At 34.2% G+C, this 22,215-nt stretch overlaps 1 protein-coding gene across 4 annotated transcripts in view; it reads left to right on the forward strand.

The window, feature by feature from the left end:
- The first annotated feature begins 20,665 nt into the window (after positions 1 to 20,665).
- Positions 20,666 to 22,215, forward strand: part of LOC131046218 (protein ARV 2) — a 79,052-nt gene continuing 77,502 nt past the window's right edge. For 3 of the 4 annotated variants that reach the window (XM_057979905.2, XM_057979906.2, XM_057979908.2), the window contains exons 1-2: positions 20,666 to 20,943; positions 21,038 to 21,085. In XM_057979905.2, the coding sequence (XP_057835888.1) occupies positions 20,857 to 20,943; positions 21,038 to 21,085 (135 nt within the window). In that variant the 5' untranslated portion in view covers positions 20,666 to 20,856. The remainder of the gene's footprint in view (positions 20,944 to 21,037; positions 21,086 to 22,215) is intronic. The other variant, XM_057979907.2, reaches the window with a different exon arrangement.

The following is a 22,215-nucleotide window of genomic DNA, read 5'->3' on the forward strand; positions in this document are numbered from 1 at the left end:
CACTGGAGGTAAATATTTAATTACAATAAGAGGTAAATGTTATTACTAGAGATAAATATTGAATTGCAAGAAGAGGTAAATGAAGGTCAGAAATAAATTTACAATGTTGTAGATTTAAGTTGTGAGGGTAGGTAAAAAAATTCAAAATAAATTAACTTTCTTATTTATTCAAATATAATATCCCTTAATTCTATGGTTTTCAAAAAAAATAGTAAATTGTGCAGATTTAGGTAACTTCTATCGGGTAAAATGAAAAGGACGACAATCTAATAAAATAAATGAAATTGTAAAGTTTAATTAAACCATGCATTTCGAGATAAAAAATTATTTTAGTCACAACATCTTAACATTAATAGTAGTAACCAATATCACCAGTCAAAACATTAATATTGTAATAATAATAAATAAATTATTTTCACAAGGGGAACATATCAAAATTTTAATTTTATTAAAGAATAACTATAGCTTGTATATTATATATAATGTATTGAACCCTAAATTAAAGAATGGTTGTAGTTTTATATATGCTTATAATGTCAAAATAAAAATAATATCACACAATATAATCAAGAAATTTTGATCTTAATAGGCTCTGATACCAAATGTAATGGTACTTTTCCTCTATGGATAATTAAATATTAGTTGCGGGTTAAATAAATCAAATATTAATGTTTAACCTAATGTAATTAACCTTTTCACCCAATATAAATAATCTTGATAGTAAGGCAATTTAATTTATTATAATGTTTTAATATCACATTTAATACATTTAGAAAAGTAAATGTAATAATAGATAAATTAATTATTATATTTATTTCGAAGAAACATTTGAAATATAACCATATAAATTTTATACATTAAATACATTCAAGGAGGAAATCTTTATAAACATTAATATATATATATATATCAATAATAAAACATTGAGATAATAATTTACAGTAGTGGAACATTAGGGCAATGACTATATGAAATTGATTAATGCATATCTGTAAATCAAGGAGAGGTTGCTTTCCCGCACATAGAGGATTAGTTATAGGCCTAGGGTTTCCAGGCAAGGAATCACTCTAGGAGGACACAGTTCCTACACAGAACCCCACATGCCTTCACGACATGAAATAAACATAGCCCTGGCCAGGACACTCCCAGGTGTATGTTGTACCCTGAGTTGGACACACACTGTATGCCCCTTCTCCAATGCCCAATGCCCAACCACCAGACCTTAACTATCCCATCTCTTGTGCTCCTTTCAATTTATCTTTCTCTTGTATTCTTCTCCTTGTGTCCTTTCTCTATTAATTCACAAGTTCATATAATGTCATAAGGGTGTTTACCAAAAATCACACCCTTTCATTAAAATAATATTTCTTAATTACTTTGATTTATGTATTCCTTTATTACAAATTCTTTCACGGGAAAAAGTCCCCTAACAACATTGAGACAAGGTCCCAACAAAACCTACAAGAGTATAATCCACTATAATATGAGAAGAAAGAGTAATATTTGGAGTTACTATAGAAAAATCCCCCTCATGGTAGCACTATAGACTCATAGGCAAATCAATAGAGAGAAACTCAAACATTTTATCCTAGGAAGAAGGAGACCTTTTACATAGGCCAACACCAAAAGAAGGTACATTAACCTCTTATGTCATACACACCATCAACAACAATGCAATACCAACAAGAATAGAGTTTAGACTAGGGGAGAAAAGGGAAGAAGAACTTCAAAGATTTGTGTAGTAGAAGTCCCCACACAAATACTTTTAAAGCACTCAAAAAATACCCTAGAAGCCTATAGGATAGTTGACTCATTTTGAGGGGAACCCTCTAGAAGGAAAACCAATAGAAAATATTCATCATCTTTGCTCCAAAACCATGACCATGTGAGCAATAGTTCAACACAAAAAACTCCAAAAGATAAATCAATATATGAAACACATCTAATAATCAAAGCATTGAAACTAATTGCCAAAACCTCTTAGGGAGAGGGCATAGGGGAGAGAGATATTCTCCACTAGGAACATGCCCACCAAGACAACTCAAGAGAGCAGTCTTAGGGGATCCTGCTAAGGGACACCAAAAAAAAAAATTGCTAGCACACCACTCCATAAAATTTTACATGGGAGTGTTCTCTCCTTACAAGATACGCTAAATCCAACCAAGTTGCTAACACCACTGCTAGAGAGAGTACCATAAAAAAGTGCTCCTATTCAGATCTATCCATACACACCCAAATGGAGAGGGCTTCTACATAGAGAACATTTCATTAGTGGTGACATCTTCATCATCTTCCTCATCTAAGACCCCATGATTGCTTGCTTTCTCCCCATTGTCATTGTTTGCTCCCCCCCACCCTTTGTTTTCATTACTTATTTCTTATGGTATATTGTTGGTTCAAGTTTTAGAGGATATTTTTTGAAAGGGTCTACTTACAATAAAAATTTATTTTTTATTTATTTTTTAGCTATGCCTGGTAAAAAATTTAAAGTGATCGGTGATGTTGTCACGACACATCCTCCGACTCAACGTGAAATGTTTTTTACTCGAAGCTATGAATCAGTGAAGCCACAAATGAGAGACCTCATCCCCACACTTCACTTGTTCAAATTTGCAAGCACAATGGTCCAACGAAGGTACATGGCCTTGTGAGCCCAATGGCCCATTAGAGATTTGAACCTTGGTGGCTGCTTCACCAGCAAAGTGTTTTAACCATGACACTACATGTCTGAAGAAAAAATAAAACTTTAAATTTATTATCAATTAATTTATAGTAATTTTCATCCTTGAATGGTTTGATCATAGTTTTGATGCATTTGACTCCTTTTATATTTTTGTACAGATTTATCTTTCATCACAAATTCCCTTCATAAAGAGCATGACATTATGAGTATTCCATATGATAAGCTTAAACTCCCTACAAATAATTCTAAACATTTAATATTTATTAATCAATATTGTAGAATACTTGAATTCATTTTATTTTAAAATTTATTATCCAAGAAAAGATGAGTTATTCCCTTAAAATAGGTAAAAAAATTGTCAATGGATATGACTATGTCACTTCCCTAAAACATACTCTCTCTTGATTTATTCATGTGAAACATAAAAACAAAGTAAATTAAATTATAGTATTAATTATGAGTAATCGTATATTATGAGGCTTAAAAAATATGGAATCTTTTAATAAAGAAGCCATAGTTCTTGTGTACTAGAATATGTATTTTATAATCTGATTCCCAATTATATGATATTCATAGGAAATTATACAATGATAGAAGTAATTTCTTTTAGAAAGATAAGTGTATGACCACTTGTAGTGTCCTAAAGTTTCACCCCTTGCAATTTTGACCACATTTTGTGCCCTTGCCTTACCTGTCTCATCCCCATGCTTGATCGAGACCTGTTTATGCATCTTCTATGCAACCAAACCTCATATTTGCATCTTACGACTTGCATATCCCTTTGATCCTAGCTCAAACTAGCACGTTGGTCCTCCCTAATTGGGACCTATCTTGGCCCCTAGGCCCTATCTCAATTTTGAGCGGGAAATAAATCCCCTATATCGGCCTCTTTTAGAAAATTAAATAGGCAAGTATATAAGGAGGTATTCCCCTCTCATTTTGATACAGCATCGTAATCCATCAATCTTAAGGAAAGAGCATGACAAGGTGGAGAAGGCAAGGAGACTACATTCAAGCATCAAGTATTCAAACATTCATCATTTAGCATTCCTCAAGGCTGCATACTCTTCACCTATCCATTGGAGCAACATTACATCATTCATTTGCAAGCATACGTGTGTTTTATGGTTTTTTCATGTTCATGCCATTTCATACAACATATGTGATTACATCTGAGAAGAAAAGCATCATTATCATCTATTGCACATCTGAAGGTATACCTTTCCATCATTTATTTTAAGTATTTGCAGTATTTCATTCAAGGTTGATTCCAAATCGGGGTTTGACTTAGGCAAACCCCTATTCCCAACCCCTTTCTTCTTCTTTTTGTGTGCATGAAACAGGTGCGTAGCTGTACTTCTGGAATTAAGTTTTATTCGTAGAGACGAAAAAAACCCTTTTCAACATGCAGAAAGTTCAGAGGACCAAGTGGAGGGCGCCCCTGTTAGGACACACGGTCCCTACGACTTTTGCCAGATTTCACGAAGCAGCTCCAAATCATCTCAAACTTCTCGGATCCAGGTGCACGGTTGAATCACGAACCTGTAGCTCACCGTTTTCGAATACTTTGTCTTCATTTCCAACACTTTACTTATTCAACTTACAAAAGAGGGTCAAACACAACCAATCTACTGAGTATTCCGTCCTTGTATCCTTTGGGATTGGATCTAGTAGATTCATGCCCTCTTTTGAATGTAAAGTTTCCTCAAGTGAAAATTGAGCTTAGCAAATTCCCTCCCAAGTGGAGAGTTGGCCAAGCCTCCAATTTTCCACTTTACATTTTTGTAAACCCAACTCCTTACACCATTAATTCTAATTTTTGTTTTTAGATCTAAGTGTATGCAATTTAAAATTCAAATTTTCATTTACAAGTTTGATTTCCTTGCAAAATTTGAAAATTTAAAGGTTAATTTCATTAAAACCCTAATTTTTATTTTCAAAATTGAGCTTTTGAATTGCTTAATTTGGATTAATTATTTTAGATCTGAGCATTCATTCAATTTGCAAAGTCAAATTTCACAATTAATTTTTAAAAATTAAGTGGTTGATTTCAAAAACCCTACTTTTTGAAATTGAGCTTGTGGGTTGTTTAAATTTTGAATTTCCCTCTTCAAATTTGGTTGCTACTTTAAAATTCAAATTCAAAATTGTAACCTTGGATCAAATTTCAATTTCAAATTTAAATTTTAAAATTATGTGGTTAATTAAACAAACCCTAATTTCTAAATTTAAATTAATCTTGTGCATTTTCCAATTTCAAATTCCAATCTTAGATCTATTTTCAATTTATATTTTAAATTAAGTGGGTTCTTTTTACAAGACCCTAATTTTAAATTTAATTCTCTTGTGGAGAATTTCAAATTTAAATTTTAAGAAATTAAGAGGTTAATTAAAAGAGCCCTAGTTTTTAAAATTAAATTAATTCTTTCAATTCTTAAATTTCAACATTTCAAATTTAAATTTTGAAATTAAGAGGTTATATAACAAAGCCCTAATTTTGAAATTAATTTTTTATTGGATAAATTCAAATCTTCTAGTGGGTAGTTTTAAATTTAAATTAAGAGGTTATTTTCAAGGCCCTAATTATAAATTTAAATTTCCTAGGAGGTTGCATAATTTTTCAAAAATTGAATAATCATTTTTCTAAAATTTTGAATTATTCAAATTTCAATTTCCAAATCTCAACTTTTAAATTCTCATTTTTAAATTTCTATTTCACATTTTTCAAAAATAAAATCAAATTTCAATCTCATAAACTTAAATAAATTAAGTGATTTTATTTAATCCTAATTTATTTTTAAATAATTTGCTTGCACTTAAATTTCAATATTCATCGTGACAATTAATGGACTTGATTTGTTTGCTATTTCACATATGACTACATTGCTTTTTACATACATTTATTATAATCATGTGTTAGATAATGGTTTCTTTCACTTCATGTTACTTTTTTTCATTCATAGCACTTGGACATATTGCATTTTTTGAATTTTCCAATTTGATTCCTTTTCATAGATTAGATCTCAAAACTTTCATTTTTCATGTATGTTGTGTTATGGTGATTTTTTTTGGACAAATGCATTTCATATGTATAGGTCACCTAAAAGATTTTGTAGATCCTAATCCTAGAGATGACAGTGAGAAATCTAATACTTGTACCTCTCCTAAGGTATCTAATGTGAATGAAGTAAGAGCTAATTCTCCTATCAATGATCTCTCTAATGGAGAGAAAGCATTTAAGAGCAACACGGCCCCATCTTCTTCTCATACACATACCCTTGTTCAAGGGGAGCAAGGACAAAATACTAGTGTTTCTATCTCTCTAGAACCTCCTTATCCACCTCGAGCCTATCTTAAAAATCAAAGCATCTGTAGAGAAGATGATGCCATGCATTTAATTCATGATCTCTCTCCCCATATAACATTAATCAAAGATGAGGCCTTAGAGGACAAGTATCTTCCTTCCCCATCTACCAAAGAGGATATGCATGTTTAAAGAAAGGAAAATCCTCCTCTACAAGATATTCCTTCTTCATCTGCTAATCCTTTCATTCCTTCTAAACATCCTTACACTACAAATTTCAAATAAATTTATTATAATGTTCCCCTACCTTCTCAATTAAAATATTATTATAAGAGTGGCTTTAACATAATATCAAAACAAGGTTTTAGAGGACAAGGACTTGGAAAATTTGAGCAAGGAATTTGAGTCCCTATAAACCCTCCTACACAAATAACCACAGAAGGACTAGGAAATGATAATAAATCTTCTATGAATGAACTCCTTAGGATTCAACACTTCAAAAATCATCTTGCAAGACAACAAGCCATTAGTGCTCACAAAAGAGCTTCTTCCTTAAAAACTCCTTTTTGTTCATTTCATCAAACCCATGATCACCATGTCGATGATTGTCTCGATTTTTAAAAATTCAATAAAAGAACTTATCGATAGTGGTAAAGTTAAAATCATGGATGACAATCCTTTCTCTTCTAATAACAACTCTTGTCCTCAATCTCAAAAGAATAAACCTACATCTATTAATGATCAAGAAAGATTAGCGACTAGAATATTTTGGAGGTTGAAGTATGATAAGAATATTGCTTTTCCCTTCTTCAAACCTAATTACAATTATAAGAATAAGAAAGATGATTTACATTGTCTTTTTTATAATTTTTATTCTCATTCTCTTGGAAAGTGTAAAGCATTTAAGGAATTTTCTCAAAAATAATACGATCGTGCTTGTATATGTCTTTCAACAGATATTGCTCTCTTTCTAGGTGAAAAGGTAGTGCCTTAGCACTCCTTTCCCCTCATGTTTCTCCTCAACCTATGATACAAGTAGTTAACTTAATTGGGGGCTCTTTGTCATTAGAGGTGGTGCTTCTTCAATTTCAAATATCTTGGGGTAGCAACATGATTTCCCCTCTTTCTCTCCTCTTTTTAAGGTTTCACTATTTTCTTTGTGATTGCATTATTCATAAATTGATGTCCTTTCTTGCATGAAATTATCCTTCATGCCAGCACATGTTTGTTCCTTGGGTGGAACCTATTTCTTGCTTGAAATGGTGCATCTATTATGAATAATCTCTCCTTAGAGAACTTTTTGTGAACCTTATTCTTCCTCTTCCTTTCTCTTTGAAAATTACTGCTTCTTTTGTGTCGGGTTATTCATCACTTGATTTCCTTTCTTGCATAGAGTTATCCTTCATGTGAATACATGTTTGTTCCTGGATTAGGATCTATTCTTGTTTGAAATGATCTATTTCTTATGAATAACCTCTCTCTAGAATATGTGTAATTTTCCCTATTTGTCCTCTTGCTTGGGGGGGGGGGGGGGGGGGGGGTGGCTTTTTCACCCTCTCTCTTTCTATCTAATATATCACTATTGCCTTTAGGGGTTGCATTTTTCATGTACATGCTTTCTTCAAATGGTATGTCTCTTATGAATAATCCCCCCTTAGGGGAATATGTGATCTTTCTTTCTCTCTCTCTCTCTCTCTTTGAAGATTTCCACTTCTTTTCAGATGCATTTTACATAAAATAATGTATTTTCTTGCATTGGATATTTATTTATGTGAGTATATTGTGTATTTCCTCATGCCTAATCTTTCCTTAGAAGATTGTGTAATTCTTCTCATTTTCCTTACACTTGGGGGGCAATGATCTATTTCTCCTTCTCTCTATCTCCTCTCTCAGGATCTATTTTTCCTTTATGGAGTGGTGTTTGTTCATGATGGGTGTTAGCACATATTTTTACAAAATATTTTTGTGTTATATATGGATGATTTTTGCATATAGTTCCATCATAAGAGCATTTATTGTTGGGTTGTATGTGCAGGAGTTATGTTGCAGTGTCTTCATAAAAAGGGATCACTTGGGCATATTCAAGGGAAGTGTTGAGTGAAATGGCATTCTAATAATCCCCATCTTCAAAATTAGTTTCATTATAGAAGCACTTTTTGGAAGGTCAGCATAGAGCAAGGTGGAGAGCATGTTCAGAGTTGTAGATGGTGTGGGATAAATCTTGTAGTATGGTTATTAAAAGTTGCATCTATGGAGAGGGGCTTCTTTTGTAAAAAATGCAATTTTTTTGCTTATGGGCATAAGTTACCCCGATGAGATCACAAAAGGAGAAAGGAGTATGTTGATTGGAGTAACTCATGCTGACGGTGTTTCCTAATGCGAGAGCGGCAGGAAAAGGTGTAAATAAGTGGAAATCCATCGAGGCGAGTTATGGTATAAATATGATAGGAATTCGGAGTCATCAGAGTAACATACACTATCAACAATAAGGAAAAAATGTCATCCTGATACCCGATGGGGTTATCGGTGGAGCTCTTGCTGACAACCGATGGGGTGATGTCTTCATAGCGGTGACATTGGGTTATCTGAAGGTCCCAATTTATGTTACCCCGATACCCGACACACTAAATGGAGAAGGCGACTCTATCGGAGAGACTCTCTCCGATAAAGTGATACCAAGCAAGAAAGGGAGTCAGACTCATCGGGATAAAATACATTATCGGGGAGATGCGTTTTGGGTTATCCCAATGCCCGATGAGGAAGATGAGCTCGACACAAATAAAGTGACTACATCGGGAAAGCCTACGTCGATAGACCGAAGCAACTTGATAAGGAGAGTAAGGTGCGAGAAGACTCATCAGGATAGCTTACACTACCGAAGAAACATTTTTAGAGTTGTGTCGATGCTTGATGGGTAGAATTCCACAAAGGGCGGATCTATCGGGGACACTATAACTATCGGAAGCAAGGAAAATACACTACTCTGATGCCTAATGAAGCAATCGGTGAAAGTTACGCCAATCAAAAAGAAAGTTAGATGTCATGGGACCATTGGATGAAGTATTAAGTGACTTCATTCTGAAGGCCGATGGAGTGATTGGAGGAATAAACAGAAGAAGGTTTCATCAAAGAGATATACCCCGATGTGACATAAAGAAAAGTTGACTAATAAAAAGGAAAGGTAGATTCATCGGGATAAGTCAAGCCTTGAGGAAAAAAGTGAAATGGCCAGAGCGAGATCAAATGGATTGGTCAGAATGACCTATACCAATTAGAAAGACAAAAAGGTAATTGAAGGAACACAAAATACAGATGGCGCCAAGTAATTGAATTATTGGGTGGGGTTACGCCGATTAGCCGTTAGAATGTCTGATATGACAACCATTATTTAATGCTCGCGATCAAGTGGGTTGGATCTGCATGAAGCAAATCTGATAAGTTTTTGATCATTACAGACTCTAGCCATTTCATATCCTACATAAAGAAAGAGTTTTCATGCCAGAATTATTCACAGTTTCTTTAGCCGCCAATATTGAAGTTGCATACAAGAAGCGGGGGTAATTTAAGAATCCAAGCATTTAATCGTGGAGGCTTCTGGTTTACAAGGAAAAAGAAAGGTCATAGAGATTTCATATGCACAGTCAACTAAATCAAAAAAGATGAAGTCTATGGAGGGTGTGCAGAAGCGAAAATTGAACCAGGACATGATTGACCAGATGGAGTCATCCAATGCTAAGTTGAGGAGGTCTAAAACCAATTTTCTGCCCAAGGATCAATTGGAAGATAAGTACAAAGGGGTGGGAGATATCTGGACAACCATAAGGGGCCATGAATTGTTTTTATATCACTACCTCAGGTGGAACAAGGAGATGCCATTATCAAACCCTTGGACGACAGATTTGGGCAGACTGGTGGTCCCAAATATTTTTTTGAATCTCAGATTATTGGAATTGCTCACCAGGAAATACAACAAATAAAAAAGATACATCCAATTTCCTAATGGGGATCCATTCATCTGGATATTTGTCGGGTCTATTCAAGAGGTTTTCGGCATGTCTTATGAGCCCTACATGCCCCTATCCTTCACAGACCTAGAAGGAGAATATACCCAAATGGACATCACTCACACAGTGTGGAAGTTGGCAATTCACAAAAAGGAGAAGGGATGACTCACGGAGCAAGACGGTCCTCCTTATGAAATTACTCTGTTCAGACAATACTTGCAGTACACATAGTGGGCATGTGACCAGGTCTGCGGGGAATAAGTTCCTGATGTTAGAAGAATAGGCCCATTGGTGTTGGCTGTGGATATTCAAATGCATGAGCCAAGGCCATTTGATTATGCAACTTACTTGGCAGAGAAGTTGCATGAAGGATTTTTGAGTTTGCAAACATGCCTAACCCTACTTTCAAGTTTTACTCATTGCTAATGCATATGGTTTTGTTTTATGGTCAGATGCAAGATCTATGGCCAAGAGAATTAAAGGTGACTTCCAGGAACAAAGAGGGACAAAACCAACTAATTCAATTATGGGTATCCTTATGGGACTCACGGTTCGACAAATCACATTATGTGTTGTTTGAAGAATATTTTGTCAACCCCTTGTATAGATTGTTTGGAGTAGAATGTGATGGGTCTATCTCACAGGAGATTAAAAGATTCTTGAGACCCCATGCTTTTGGAGACACTAGGGTCAACCACAATTGGGGTAACTGGTTTGTATGCCAGAATTTCACTTTTTTCAGGGTTTATGGTTTTGAGGATGTTCCATATATGTTGCCTACATTAGTTCCTGACAGGATTTCTTATTTAGAGATTGTTAGGAAATTTAGACACAAGTAGGTATTTATGCCTGGCACTTTGCATTTTGGAGACTTCACCATTATATCTACCAAGGCTTATGAGATGATAGAAAAGAAGCTGGTAGAGGAGTACAATGTGTATAGACACCAAGCTCGAAAAAATTATGATCCAAAGGGATATATCCACCACTGTAGGAAGAGCCAGAACCTGGGAGAATATTTGCTTATACCCATGGAGGCTGAAGATTTATTTAGAAATAAGGAACGGGATGAGGCTAATGCAGTCTTAAAGGAATTGAACCAAAAATTGGAAGAGTGGAAGCAGAGGCTTCAAGAACTAAAAGAAGGAGACCCCAAGAGTGGGTCTGATGAGAATATAGTTGTATCTACCCTTCGTGCACCTGAACTAGAAGAAGTGGCAGAGAGCCAGGAGCAAGCCATGGTGAGAATAAACGCCAACACAGATGTAAGAATGGAAGAGCATGCAACTTTCGTTGCAAATTAAATTTTTGTACAATCCAAATATTTTAAGTCGTTCTTGTACTATTACAAAGGGAAAATTTTGAGGGAAAGCATCCCAAATGTTACCCCAGAAAATGAAGCAGAAATGCTTAAGAAATTAAAAGGAGACATTGATGTAGAAGTGGCCACAATGACACCATAGAGAGGGAGACAACTTCTCAGTGAGGCAGGTATCATTTTGTTCCCAGGATGAGACTTAAGTGCTTCTTTCATTTTTGACAGCTTGTTAGATTTTGATAGAAAGGATGTAAAGTTAGACATATAGGGTGTTGATGACATTTTTATTGGATCAAGATATGATCCAAATGAAGAGGAAATGTTGCTTTGGGCCCTATAACCCCCAAATAAAGACCCAAGATTATAGATGTAGATAAGGCATTTGGGCACATGATGAGGCTGAAAGTGGGAGAAGTTAATCCAATTATCACCGCAGATTTGGGGATTGACATTGAAAAACTAAATAAGGCCCAAATGCAGTGGGTGTTAAAAGAGGGTCAAAAATACAAGAATTTATATGAAGACCCATTGAGAAGTCATGGTCATGAAGTACCATAGATAACTGATACTGGTGTACAATGGAAAAAGAAATATGAAGGCCAAATGAAAGAAAACATTAAGCTAAGAAGGAAAATCAGGATTGCTAGGGTAGATGATGCTTGTGTTTTGTTGGCAAACAAGTTTGAGCATTTGTTGGAGGTCCTCAAAGAATTCTGGAAAAATTGTCAAAAGACCCAAGATAATGTGGCTTCTCATGAAATAACTTTGAAGAGGTTGAAGGCATTGTTGAAAGAGAAGAGTATTGATGAGAAAATTGTTGAGAAGATCCAGAGAAGGTTGAACAAGCATAAGGCATTTGGTGTAGACATTAAGCAATAATTTACCGATAGTAAGAATATTGTTAGGTATGGTGTGCCAGATATTGTGGATGATGCAAACAAGTTAAAGGACAAAGGGATTTGGATTACAAAATGCCAGAATGTACTCAACACATCCCTTAATGTTGCCCGGGCAGATGTTTTGGATATGAAGGAGATAGGTGAGTAGATGGAGAGAATGGTTACCATGGAGATCGCTATAAGGGATATTGTATTCAACACCATCACTCACCAGGACAACAAGTATTTGGAGCACATACAAAAGTGTGATACAATACTGGACGACCAAAACTAATTTTTATATTTTGTATCTAGTAGTTAAGCAGTTAGGTGTTAGGTTTTAGTCAAGTTTAGTTTAACAAGATGAAAGGGTGTGTCCTTTCATTTGAATCCTTTGGCTCATGTATATGTAGTGAGTAATTTGTATCATAAGAGACAGATAATATTCTACCATTGGCTGGGCTACAAGTGTTATGTTTTAGAAAAGTCTAATAGGAATGGTGAGTTTATTTTGTGCAAACTGAATGTGTTGGAGTATTTGTAAGTGCAGTTTTTGTGTACATTCTTATTCTAGAAGTTAATATACAAGATTTCATGCTTTTATCTTCAGACTATTATGTGTAATTTTGTGTTTGATGGAATCATATGTCCTCTTGATAAATCTTTTAGATTTGTTGTGATGTGTCATCACATGATGTTGTATTGAATGTAAGATTGGATTTTTATTGTTAATGCAACACATAATGAAACTTTCAAAGTGATGGTCTTATAATTGTCTCTTGAGTTGATAATGATTCTTGTCCACAAAGTTATTCATTAATGGTCAGATAAGGCACTGGTCTGTTATTAATGTTTGCTGAATAAGTTTTTATGCATTAGGTCATTATCAAAGAAACAAATCTTCTAATTTCTATCACTACTGCTCTTTTTCAAAATGGCTTAAAGTCCTAATAGCAATATTTTACATATCACAACTATATTCACAATTATTTTATCAGTTTTAAAGGTATTCAATAAAAATCACTTTTGTTAGCATAATTGCAAGAAAACCTTTTGCCATCCCTGCAATTGCCAACTCCCACAGTTTAAATTCACTTAAAATAAACCTCTTTTGTGTTTGAGAGTGTAAGGTACACCCACCTGGGTTTAGTGGAGCCTAAAGTGTAGAGGGATTTGGTCTTCGACCATCCCTGTTCGTTGGCCAAGGCTGATTGGATCAACTTTGGATTAGGCAAGTCTTTGGTTTCCCAATCTGTGGTTTTGGGCACCAACAATGGGTTGTGATTCCTTATGTGAAGTTATTGTTTTCTCAAGGATTCTCTCTTATACAAGAGGTGTAAGTCCTTGGCTACAACGTCTTCTTCACTTGGCAATGTATATCATAAACTTACCCCTCACATTGGGTCAAAAGTGTGTCATCCTTCATTAAGAATCTCTTTCACCTAGCAATAGGAGGAAGATATGAATTTTTGTTCTCCTTCCTTTCTTTTGGTAGAAAATGTTATGTTTGTTCAAGATATCTCCTCTTGGGAGTAGATGTCTTTTGAGGAAAGATCTTTTCTCCTCGAAGGATCCCCTTTACACTTGTTGCAAGATATCTCTTTTTCAACGATCTTATCCTTGCTTGAAGAGTATTCCCTCTCTAGCTTGGGATTTATGACATTGTTTCCTAAAGGATATCTCCTTGGTTTTGAAGGTAAGGAATCCTTGTTTCTAATATTTCTTAAGACATCCACATAAAACTATGTTGACATCTTAAGGAGGGGCACCCACATCGCTCCCCTTGTACCATTTCGTACTATGCTCTTGCATGTCTTAAACAAGGTGTTCATTCTTGAAACCATAGTAAAATCTCTTAGAGCAAGGTGCTTCACAATTGAAACCAGATGCAACATTTGATATATGTCTTAGACGAGGTTAACACATCATCAAAAATAGCAGTCTTAAACGGGATGACATCGAAACCAAGCATGTATCTTTGCCACTTGACATTTACACATTTGCACACACACAATCTCCCATTGGCATTTGCATTTACATTACATATCTTAAACGGGTTGAAGCACACTCAATAACAAAGCAAAGTCTCTTACACAAGGTGCTATACACTTCAAAACTAGACATCACTTGCACACAAACACAAGGATGGGTGGAACTAGCTAAAAATAACTAGACTATTCTTACTCTCCTCCCCACATGGATCACCTAGATAAAAACATCTAGGGGAGAGTATTCCATGTCCTTTTCTCACCATGGATCACCTAGATAAAAACATCTAGGGGTGAGTAGTCCATGCTCTCTCTCATCATTCTTCTCATGGATCACCTAGATAAACACATCTAGAATGTATTCATGCTCTCTCTCTTCTTCCTCTCACGAACTCATGGTTTTTGTATTGATAGTTCATGGATGATGCTTGCTTTTCTCTTTTATATGATGATTTGTGTTCATGAGATGGCATTTTCAAGAATGATATTAGTCGTTGGGACATTTTGATATCAAGGTCTCTTTGGCTAGTTGACTCGAGGTCTTGTTTTTGGTCTTTATTTTTTAGGTCTTGTGTGCCTTTGTGTCTTTGCCTTTGTTTGTCTTTTTGTTTTTGTCTTGTTTTGTGTGCCCTTGCATATGTTTGAGTGAGTTAAGATCCTAAGATTGGGGGCTTTGTTCCTCAAAATTAGTGACATCTTGTACTCCTTGTGATTTTTCTCTACATTCCTCATCTTCATCTCCCTTTCTTCTACTTTACCATGAGTATTTGTGTAAGCTCATACTCTTGCTAAAGTGGGGGCAAAATGCAACATCCTGAAATTGCACCCCTTGTAATTTTGACCACATTTTGGGCCCTCACGTTACCGTTCTCATCCCCATGCTTGATCGGGTCCTGTTTATGCCTCTTCTATGCAACCAAATCTCACATTTGCATCCTACGACTTGCATAACCCTTTGATCCTGGCCCAAACTGGGGTAGGACCATGCGCTGGTCCTCCCTAATTAGGACCTATCTTGGCCCCTAGGCCCTATCTCAATTTTGAGTGGGAAATAAATCCCATATGTCGACCTTTGTCAAAAAATTAAATAGGCACTTGTATATAAGGAGGTCATCCTCTCTCATTTTGATATAGCATCATAATCCATCAATCATAAGGAAAGAGCATAACAAGGTGGATAAGGCAAGGAGACTACATTCAAGCATCAAACATTCAAACATTCATCATCTAGCATTCCTCAAGGTTGCATACTCTTCAACTATCCATTGGAACAACATTACATCATTCATTTGCAAGCATGTGTGTGTATTAGGGTTTTGCCATGTCCATGCCATTTCATATAACATATGTGATTACATCTAAGAAGAAAAGAATCATTATCATCTATTGCAGATTTGAAGGTATACCTTTCCATCATTTATTTCAAGTATTTGCAGTATTTCATTCACTTGAGGTTGATTCCAAACTAGGGTTTGACTTAGGCAAACCCCTATTACCAATTCCTTTCTTCTTCTTTATGTGTGCAGGAAACAGGTGCACATTTGTACTTCTAGAATTAAGCTTTATCTGTAGATATGAAAAAACCCTTTTCGACGCGCGGAAAGTTCGGAGGACCAAGTGGAGGGCGCCCTTGTCCGAACACATAGTCCTTGCAAATTTTGCCAAATTTTGCGGAGCATCTCTGAATCATCTCAAACTTCTCAGATTTAGGTGCATGACTGAATCTCGAACCTGTAGCTCACTGTTTTTGCTTACTTTGTCTTCATTTCCAACACTTTACTTATTCAACTTACAAAAGAGGGTCAAACACATTTCAAACACAACCAATCTACTTAGTATTCAATCCTTGTATCCTTTGGGATTGGATCCAGTAGATTCATCCCCTCTTTTGAATGTAAAGTTTCCTCAAGTGAAAATTGAGCTTAGCAAATTCCCCACTCCCAAGTGGAGAGTTGGCCAAGCCCCCAATTTTCCACTTTACACCACTATGCACATTAAATATGTGGAAATGAAAGGTCATTGACCTATTCCTAAGAGGAATAATTTTTTAGCTACATTATAAATAAAAAATATTCTATTTAGATACGATGTTTATATATTGAGGTATAGAATGATGATGTTGTTCTTTATTTTAATCAAGGTGAAGATGCATGTTGATAGTTAAATCAAAATCAACATTTTAAATAGAGATGTTTGTAGGTAGTATACATAGTATTTTTTTTTTTTTTTGTGATCTAGAATAGATTACAAATCTATTTTATATTATTTTTTAGTTCACTAGCCACCATAGTGATGGTTGAGTATAGGAGAGTTATTTATTGCATCATTCTACACATGAGAACTAATTGTTAGTGTATTTAAAATTTTATTTACATACATTCTAATTATATGCACCTAAGATACGATAAGCTTACATAAATAGGTATCCACTTGGGTAAGTTTTGTAGGTGACCTATAATTCCTTTATTCGGTGAAGGTGTATATTTACACATGTGACTATATCTCTTAAAATCATATTTTGCTATTATAATCAAATATTTTTGTTGTGTATCTTATATATCTTGTATAGTATTTCATATATTTCATTAACAAGCCTCTCATATTGTATAGTTACACACTACATCCATTCTACATAAAATATAAGGTAAAATTAGAGTATGGAATGTCTAGAGTTGGTTCTCTTCAAAAAAATTAATGTTGAGGATATTGTACTTTCTCATTCAAACTTATTAATTTATTGTACTATATGCACCTAGGAGAAGATAGGGAATCCTAGTTATTTATCTACTTGGTTAGGTTGTACATGTGAAAAGAAATTCCACTTTCTCCTAGATATATTTTATTCATTGTTCAAAATTAGTTCTACATTCACTTATTTAGGTGGTGTATCCAAGACAAAGGTATGTACACAATGTTATGCTTAGCTAGTGGTCCCTGCAAACTATACACAAGTCTGCAAACCAAAAGTCAATTGTCATGCCTTTGGAAAAAAGAAGATCAACCTAGTATAATAATCATCATTGCATTGTAGGGTTCTTCCCATAGTGTGCTAGTTATGTGCTAGCATTGTTGTTGTGAGCATCAAGGTTCAAAGCCTTGTCAGGCCATTATAATCACAGGCTTGTACCTTTGTCGATCCGATGTTCTCATAGGTTTGAGCCTTAACATTCTTATATGGGGATGAGGTTCCTCATTTGTAATCTCATTGGTTCATAGCTCCAGGTGAAAAGAATTTCACATGGAGTTGAAGGGTGTGTCCTGCCAGTTTCGACGCTCACGTTAAAAAAATTACTAGCACTTACTTAAAAATAAATAAATTTATCATTGGATTGCACAAAATCTCCCTCCATATTTCCCACTATGGTTTCTAGGTGCTCCCAAAATTACCACTAGGAAATCATGGAAGATTTTTGAACTATCTAAAAATCCTTTGCCAATTTTTTCTCCATAACATGTTTTGTGAAATAATTAAATCCACATTTGATATCATCAAAAATTAGATATGGGCATATCTAGCAACAAGAGACAACTCTCCGCCTTCATGTATGATTTCATGTTCATCATTTATGTTTTGTGATCATGTTATTGCATCAACACTTGGATGAATTTTCTAAAGAGCATTGCATAAGGATAATAGAGAACTTGTTTTGAACAAAAGATATCTTAACTAACAGAAGAGTAAGAACATACATAAAACATAAGATTGAGACCTTAAAGTAATTGTATTGATTGTATTCATTCAATATAGCATATACACTCTTCTATCTCCTTATACATCTTTATACATTTGTGTCATAAATCCCCTTCTACATATTCTTCCTTTCCTTATAATTCGATTGTATCACACTATATTCACCTTATTACTAGTGATCATATCATACAATATATTTGTACCTACTAGATGGGGCGTGAACAATACCTAGTACCTCTAGTTTGCATGCTATATTTCAATCCCCAAGATCCATAGAATTGATGCAACAAGATGCAAAATATTTTCCCGATATCTGTCTAGTGGTGATGTCCCTGACAATAGGAATTAAGTCTACAATTTTTTTTTTCATCCAAATTAGAGGACTCATATTTTCTAAGAGAATTTGAAAGAACAAAAAATACCTTTTTGCATTTCTTCTTTACCATTGATAATGGTTCCATATGATTTTTTAATGTTTGCAATATAATTACAAAATCTTTGCACTTTTATGAAATTGTAAAATTTTGTGCTTTGCTCACCTTCTTTTAACCACATTTCTCATTACTTTTGTTACTAGAATATTTCCTCACAAGCTAAGAGTTTTGAATGGTTGTTTTGAATTCTTTTTCCTTCTCATGATAATCCACTATCATTTTGTAGTTGATTACTTTTTGGTTGATAGTTTCTAATTCCCATTCCACAATTTATTTCTCATCGAATATGTTTATGAATATACTTCTGTTCCATTCTTTTAGTTGGTTTTTTTATTATAATTAGTTTTTTAACCACCATTAACATTTTGGATCCCTTTTATACTAGTGCTTTTGTCCACCATTCCTTGATAAGATCCTTGACATATTCACTTTTGAGCTACATCTTTTCATTTTTGAATGGGAATTTGGGAGGTGATTGGTCACCTTTATGTTAGAGACAATAGGAAAATATTTTCAACCAAAAAAGGAAGGATCATGGAATCCATCAATGTTGGGGATTGGAGTTAATTTAGGGAGATTAAGAACTTGTTCAATCTTTTGACAAAATTGGTGAAACCTTTTCTATGATTTATTTGGATGTAAATTTTGTATTCGTAGGATGTATATCAATAAGCCCAATTTTGTTAACAATTTTTTAATAATATCTTTGGTTATTACTCAATTTAGAGGGTCCTCCACATTTCTTTGAAGAGGAAAGGATTTTGTTGAAATCTCGATCTTGTGTTAAAAATATAATTTAAAAACATTAATAAAAGTAAAGATTTGATTACAAATATATCTTTGGTTTGCCTTCAATTTGATTGATCCATATATAGTGATGAGGATGAAGGACACATTTGAGGATGCACAAGTTGTTCTGGTTGTCATCCAGTTATTGTTTTCCTTTAGATTTTCCATTGTAAATCACTGAGTTCTCCACATTAGTCCCAGACCATTCAAACCACCAGTTATTGTTTTCCTTTAGATTTTTCTATCATCCAAGGAAAGATTTATTTATTGAAGTATGAGTATGTTAACATTTATTATCTGTAAATGGCACTTAAATACGTGTCTCTTATTAGGGACCTATAAATTCTTAACATTCCAAGTAGCAATCTTCATATTTTGCCAAGGGAGGGGATGCCTCCCTGAGTGTTGAACAACAAAATATTTATATCTTTGACCTCTATTTGTAGCATCTTTCACCATTTTTTTGTTTGTTTGTTGGTTTTCTTCCCCCCCTTTTAACTAATTTCAAATTTGGTTTGAGTATTTTGGAAGTTGATTGATCAATCATTTGCGCTTCTAGTACGCCTATTCCACCATTATTTATTGAATCCTTATATACCATTTGAAATCATCTCGTGTTTCTTCAATGTGTACATCTCTCAATATGTCTAAATCAAGATCAACAAGAGTTCTGGGGACATTCTTCTAACCATAATTCTAATGGAAGATTAGTTCCTCCCTTTACACTTTGTGCAATTTTTTTTCTTTCATCTATCCCTAGTCTTTGATACCAAACTTTAGAAACTAAAGATTTAATGATATTTTATTTAGGATTTCCTTTCTAGAATCTATATGAATTCTTCCATAGATATACAAATTTTCTCTCAATATGTCTAAATCAAGATCAACAAGAGTTCTGGGCTCTTCATATTTAGGCTAGACATTCTTCTAACCATAATTCTAATGGAAGATTATGTATTCTTATCCAACAAGGTTCTTCACAAGGTGACTAGTTGTTAGGGTTGAAGTTTGGAAACCATTTTTGTAGATATAATGAGATTTCTCCCACATTCTACACTCTGTTAGAGAGAATGGAGTCCTTATGCACCTTGTTGAGAAATATGGCTACAAAAAATCCTTTAGGGAGGAATTTTAACATGAATTTGTGATACCAATCTTCTTTTGTTGAGGGTTCAATATGTCTTCTAGTTTGTTTGGGTCAATAAACCTTCTAACCGTTGCAACTTCCAATAACATATCAATGTCTTCTTCTACTTCTTCTATTGGATCTATCTCAATCATATGTGATTCTAATTTTTCTATTATGTATAAATATTTCTTTAAATTAAATTTTATTGTGATAGATATTTTTGATTGAAAACCATTTTAATAATTATTTACTCCACCGAGAATATGTAATTTTTGATAAAAGAAAATTATAACATTATAATATATATAAATAATATATATTTATAAATTAATAATCTTGTAAGTATATTTTATATAAATTAAAATACATGAAGATCTAATGTTTTCTAATGCTTATATATTGATTTTTTTAATTTTTTAATAAATTAATTCGAGCTTAAATCCAAAACTTGAAGCTCACTTTGAATTGCTTAGGAGGTTACAGCTCAGCCTTTCCAAGTAGTCATTTCGAAATGGGGAGAGGAGGTTAAATCGAAGGCCGCCACTATTCTTTTGGGTATTTGAATGCGAATTTCTTTTCTGAAACCACTACACATACAAAACTGGCCTCTTCTTTTAATGGTCTCTGGTTAAGTAAAGATGGGTTTGCTCTGTATCAACTGTGGATCGCCAGTGAATGCCCTCTTCATCCAGTACTCCCCTGGTAACATCAGTCTCACCAAATGTGTGAGTGCAAATGTTCTTGTTATCTGATTTTGAATTATATACTCGGTAATGTATGTTTCACTTCTTTATAGTTGTGGTATGCTTATTACTGCAGGCGAAATGCAAGGCAGTTGCAGACGAGTACATTGAATGTGAGATAATGGTATGCACATCTTTTTGGTTTCCTATGTCCTTTTTTAAGGAACCCATTTATATATGAATTCCCAAATCCTGAATGCATTGATACCGACTTCTTAAATTAATTTTTCTATTTGTTTGTTGCAAGTGATTGTTATGTAGACTTTATCCATTTGCGTCTATCATTGCAATTCTATAAAGGTATATTTGGCGTGAGCTGTGAGACTTGAATCATTTCCTGCAAGTGATTGTTATATAGACTTCATCGATTTGCTTCTACCATTGAAATTTTACGTGGGTGTATATGGTGCGAGCAGTGAGATCTGAATCATTCCTAGTTACTCTGCATCACTGTAGTTGTTAATTGAGCAGTTTCTTCATGAGGTCACACTTGCAGGATAATATAGAAACAGGGCAACGTCTATACAGGGATCAGAATGCACCGTTGACTGGATTTTTTAATTAATTGAAAATAAAAAAAGTTGTATCTGATTTATTCTAATTTTTAAATTAATTAATAAATGTGGTGCATTTTGATCCCTGCATAGACAATTTCATATATTACAATGTTTCTAAGATTTTTAAACACTGGTTCCCTCTAATTGTCACATCATCACCTTGGTGTTATGGGCTACCCTCTTACAAGGTCTAAGTTAATATGGGGTGTATATTGAGCAATTTCTTGTTGATATCGGATGATTTGAAATAAAATGAAATGGTTTTAGACTTTTAGTAACACCATAAGACCAAAATAGTCCACGAGGATCTACTGTAACACCTGAGTGCACAAGGAGTGAATTAAGGGTCAATTTTGTAGTGTCACAGATTCGTATTGGAGGGCACATCTGTTAGCGTTTTAATTTGTCTTTTGTGAGGAAACACAAAAACGAACAATGCACAAGCTAAAACCTCTCTTCAATTTAGTAGGGAAGCTCCATGAGATCAAAAATCTTAAACTCTAAAGATTTTGAACATGTTTATAGTTATGCACACTTTACAAGATTATCATCTGGGGTTTGCATTAAAGGAAATGACTGAAAAAATAAGACAGACGTGTTTTTTTGATTTCGGAGAATGAGCACAAGACTTGAAGGTCATTTATTTTTATATTTAAGACTTGCAACCAAACCAAATAATTTGAAAGACGAATGCTTG

This window comes from Cryptomeria japonica, chromosome 2 (assembly GCF_030272615.1).
Source record: "Cryptomeria japonica chromosome 2, Sugi_1.0, whole genome shotgun sequence".
NCBI lineage: Eukaryota > Viridiplantae > Streptophyta > Pinopsida > Cupressales > Cupressaceae > Cryptomeria > Cryptomeria japonica.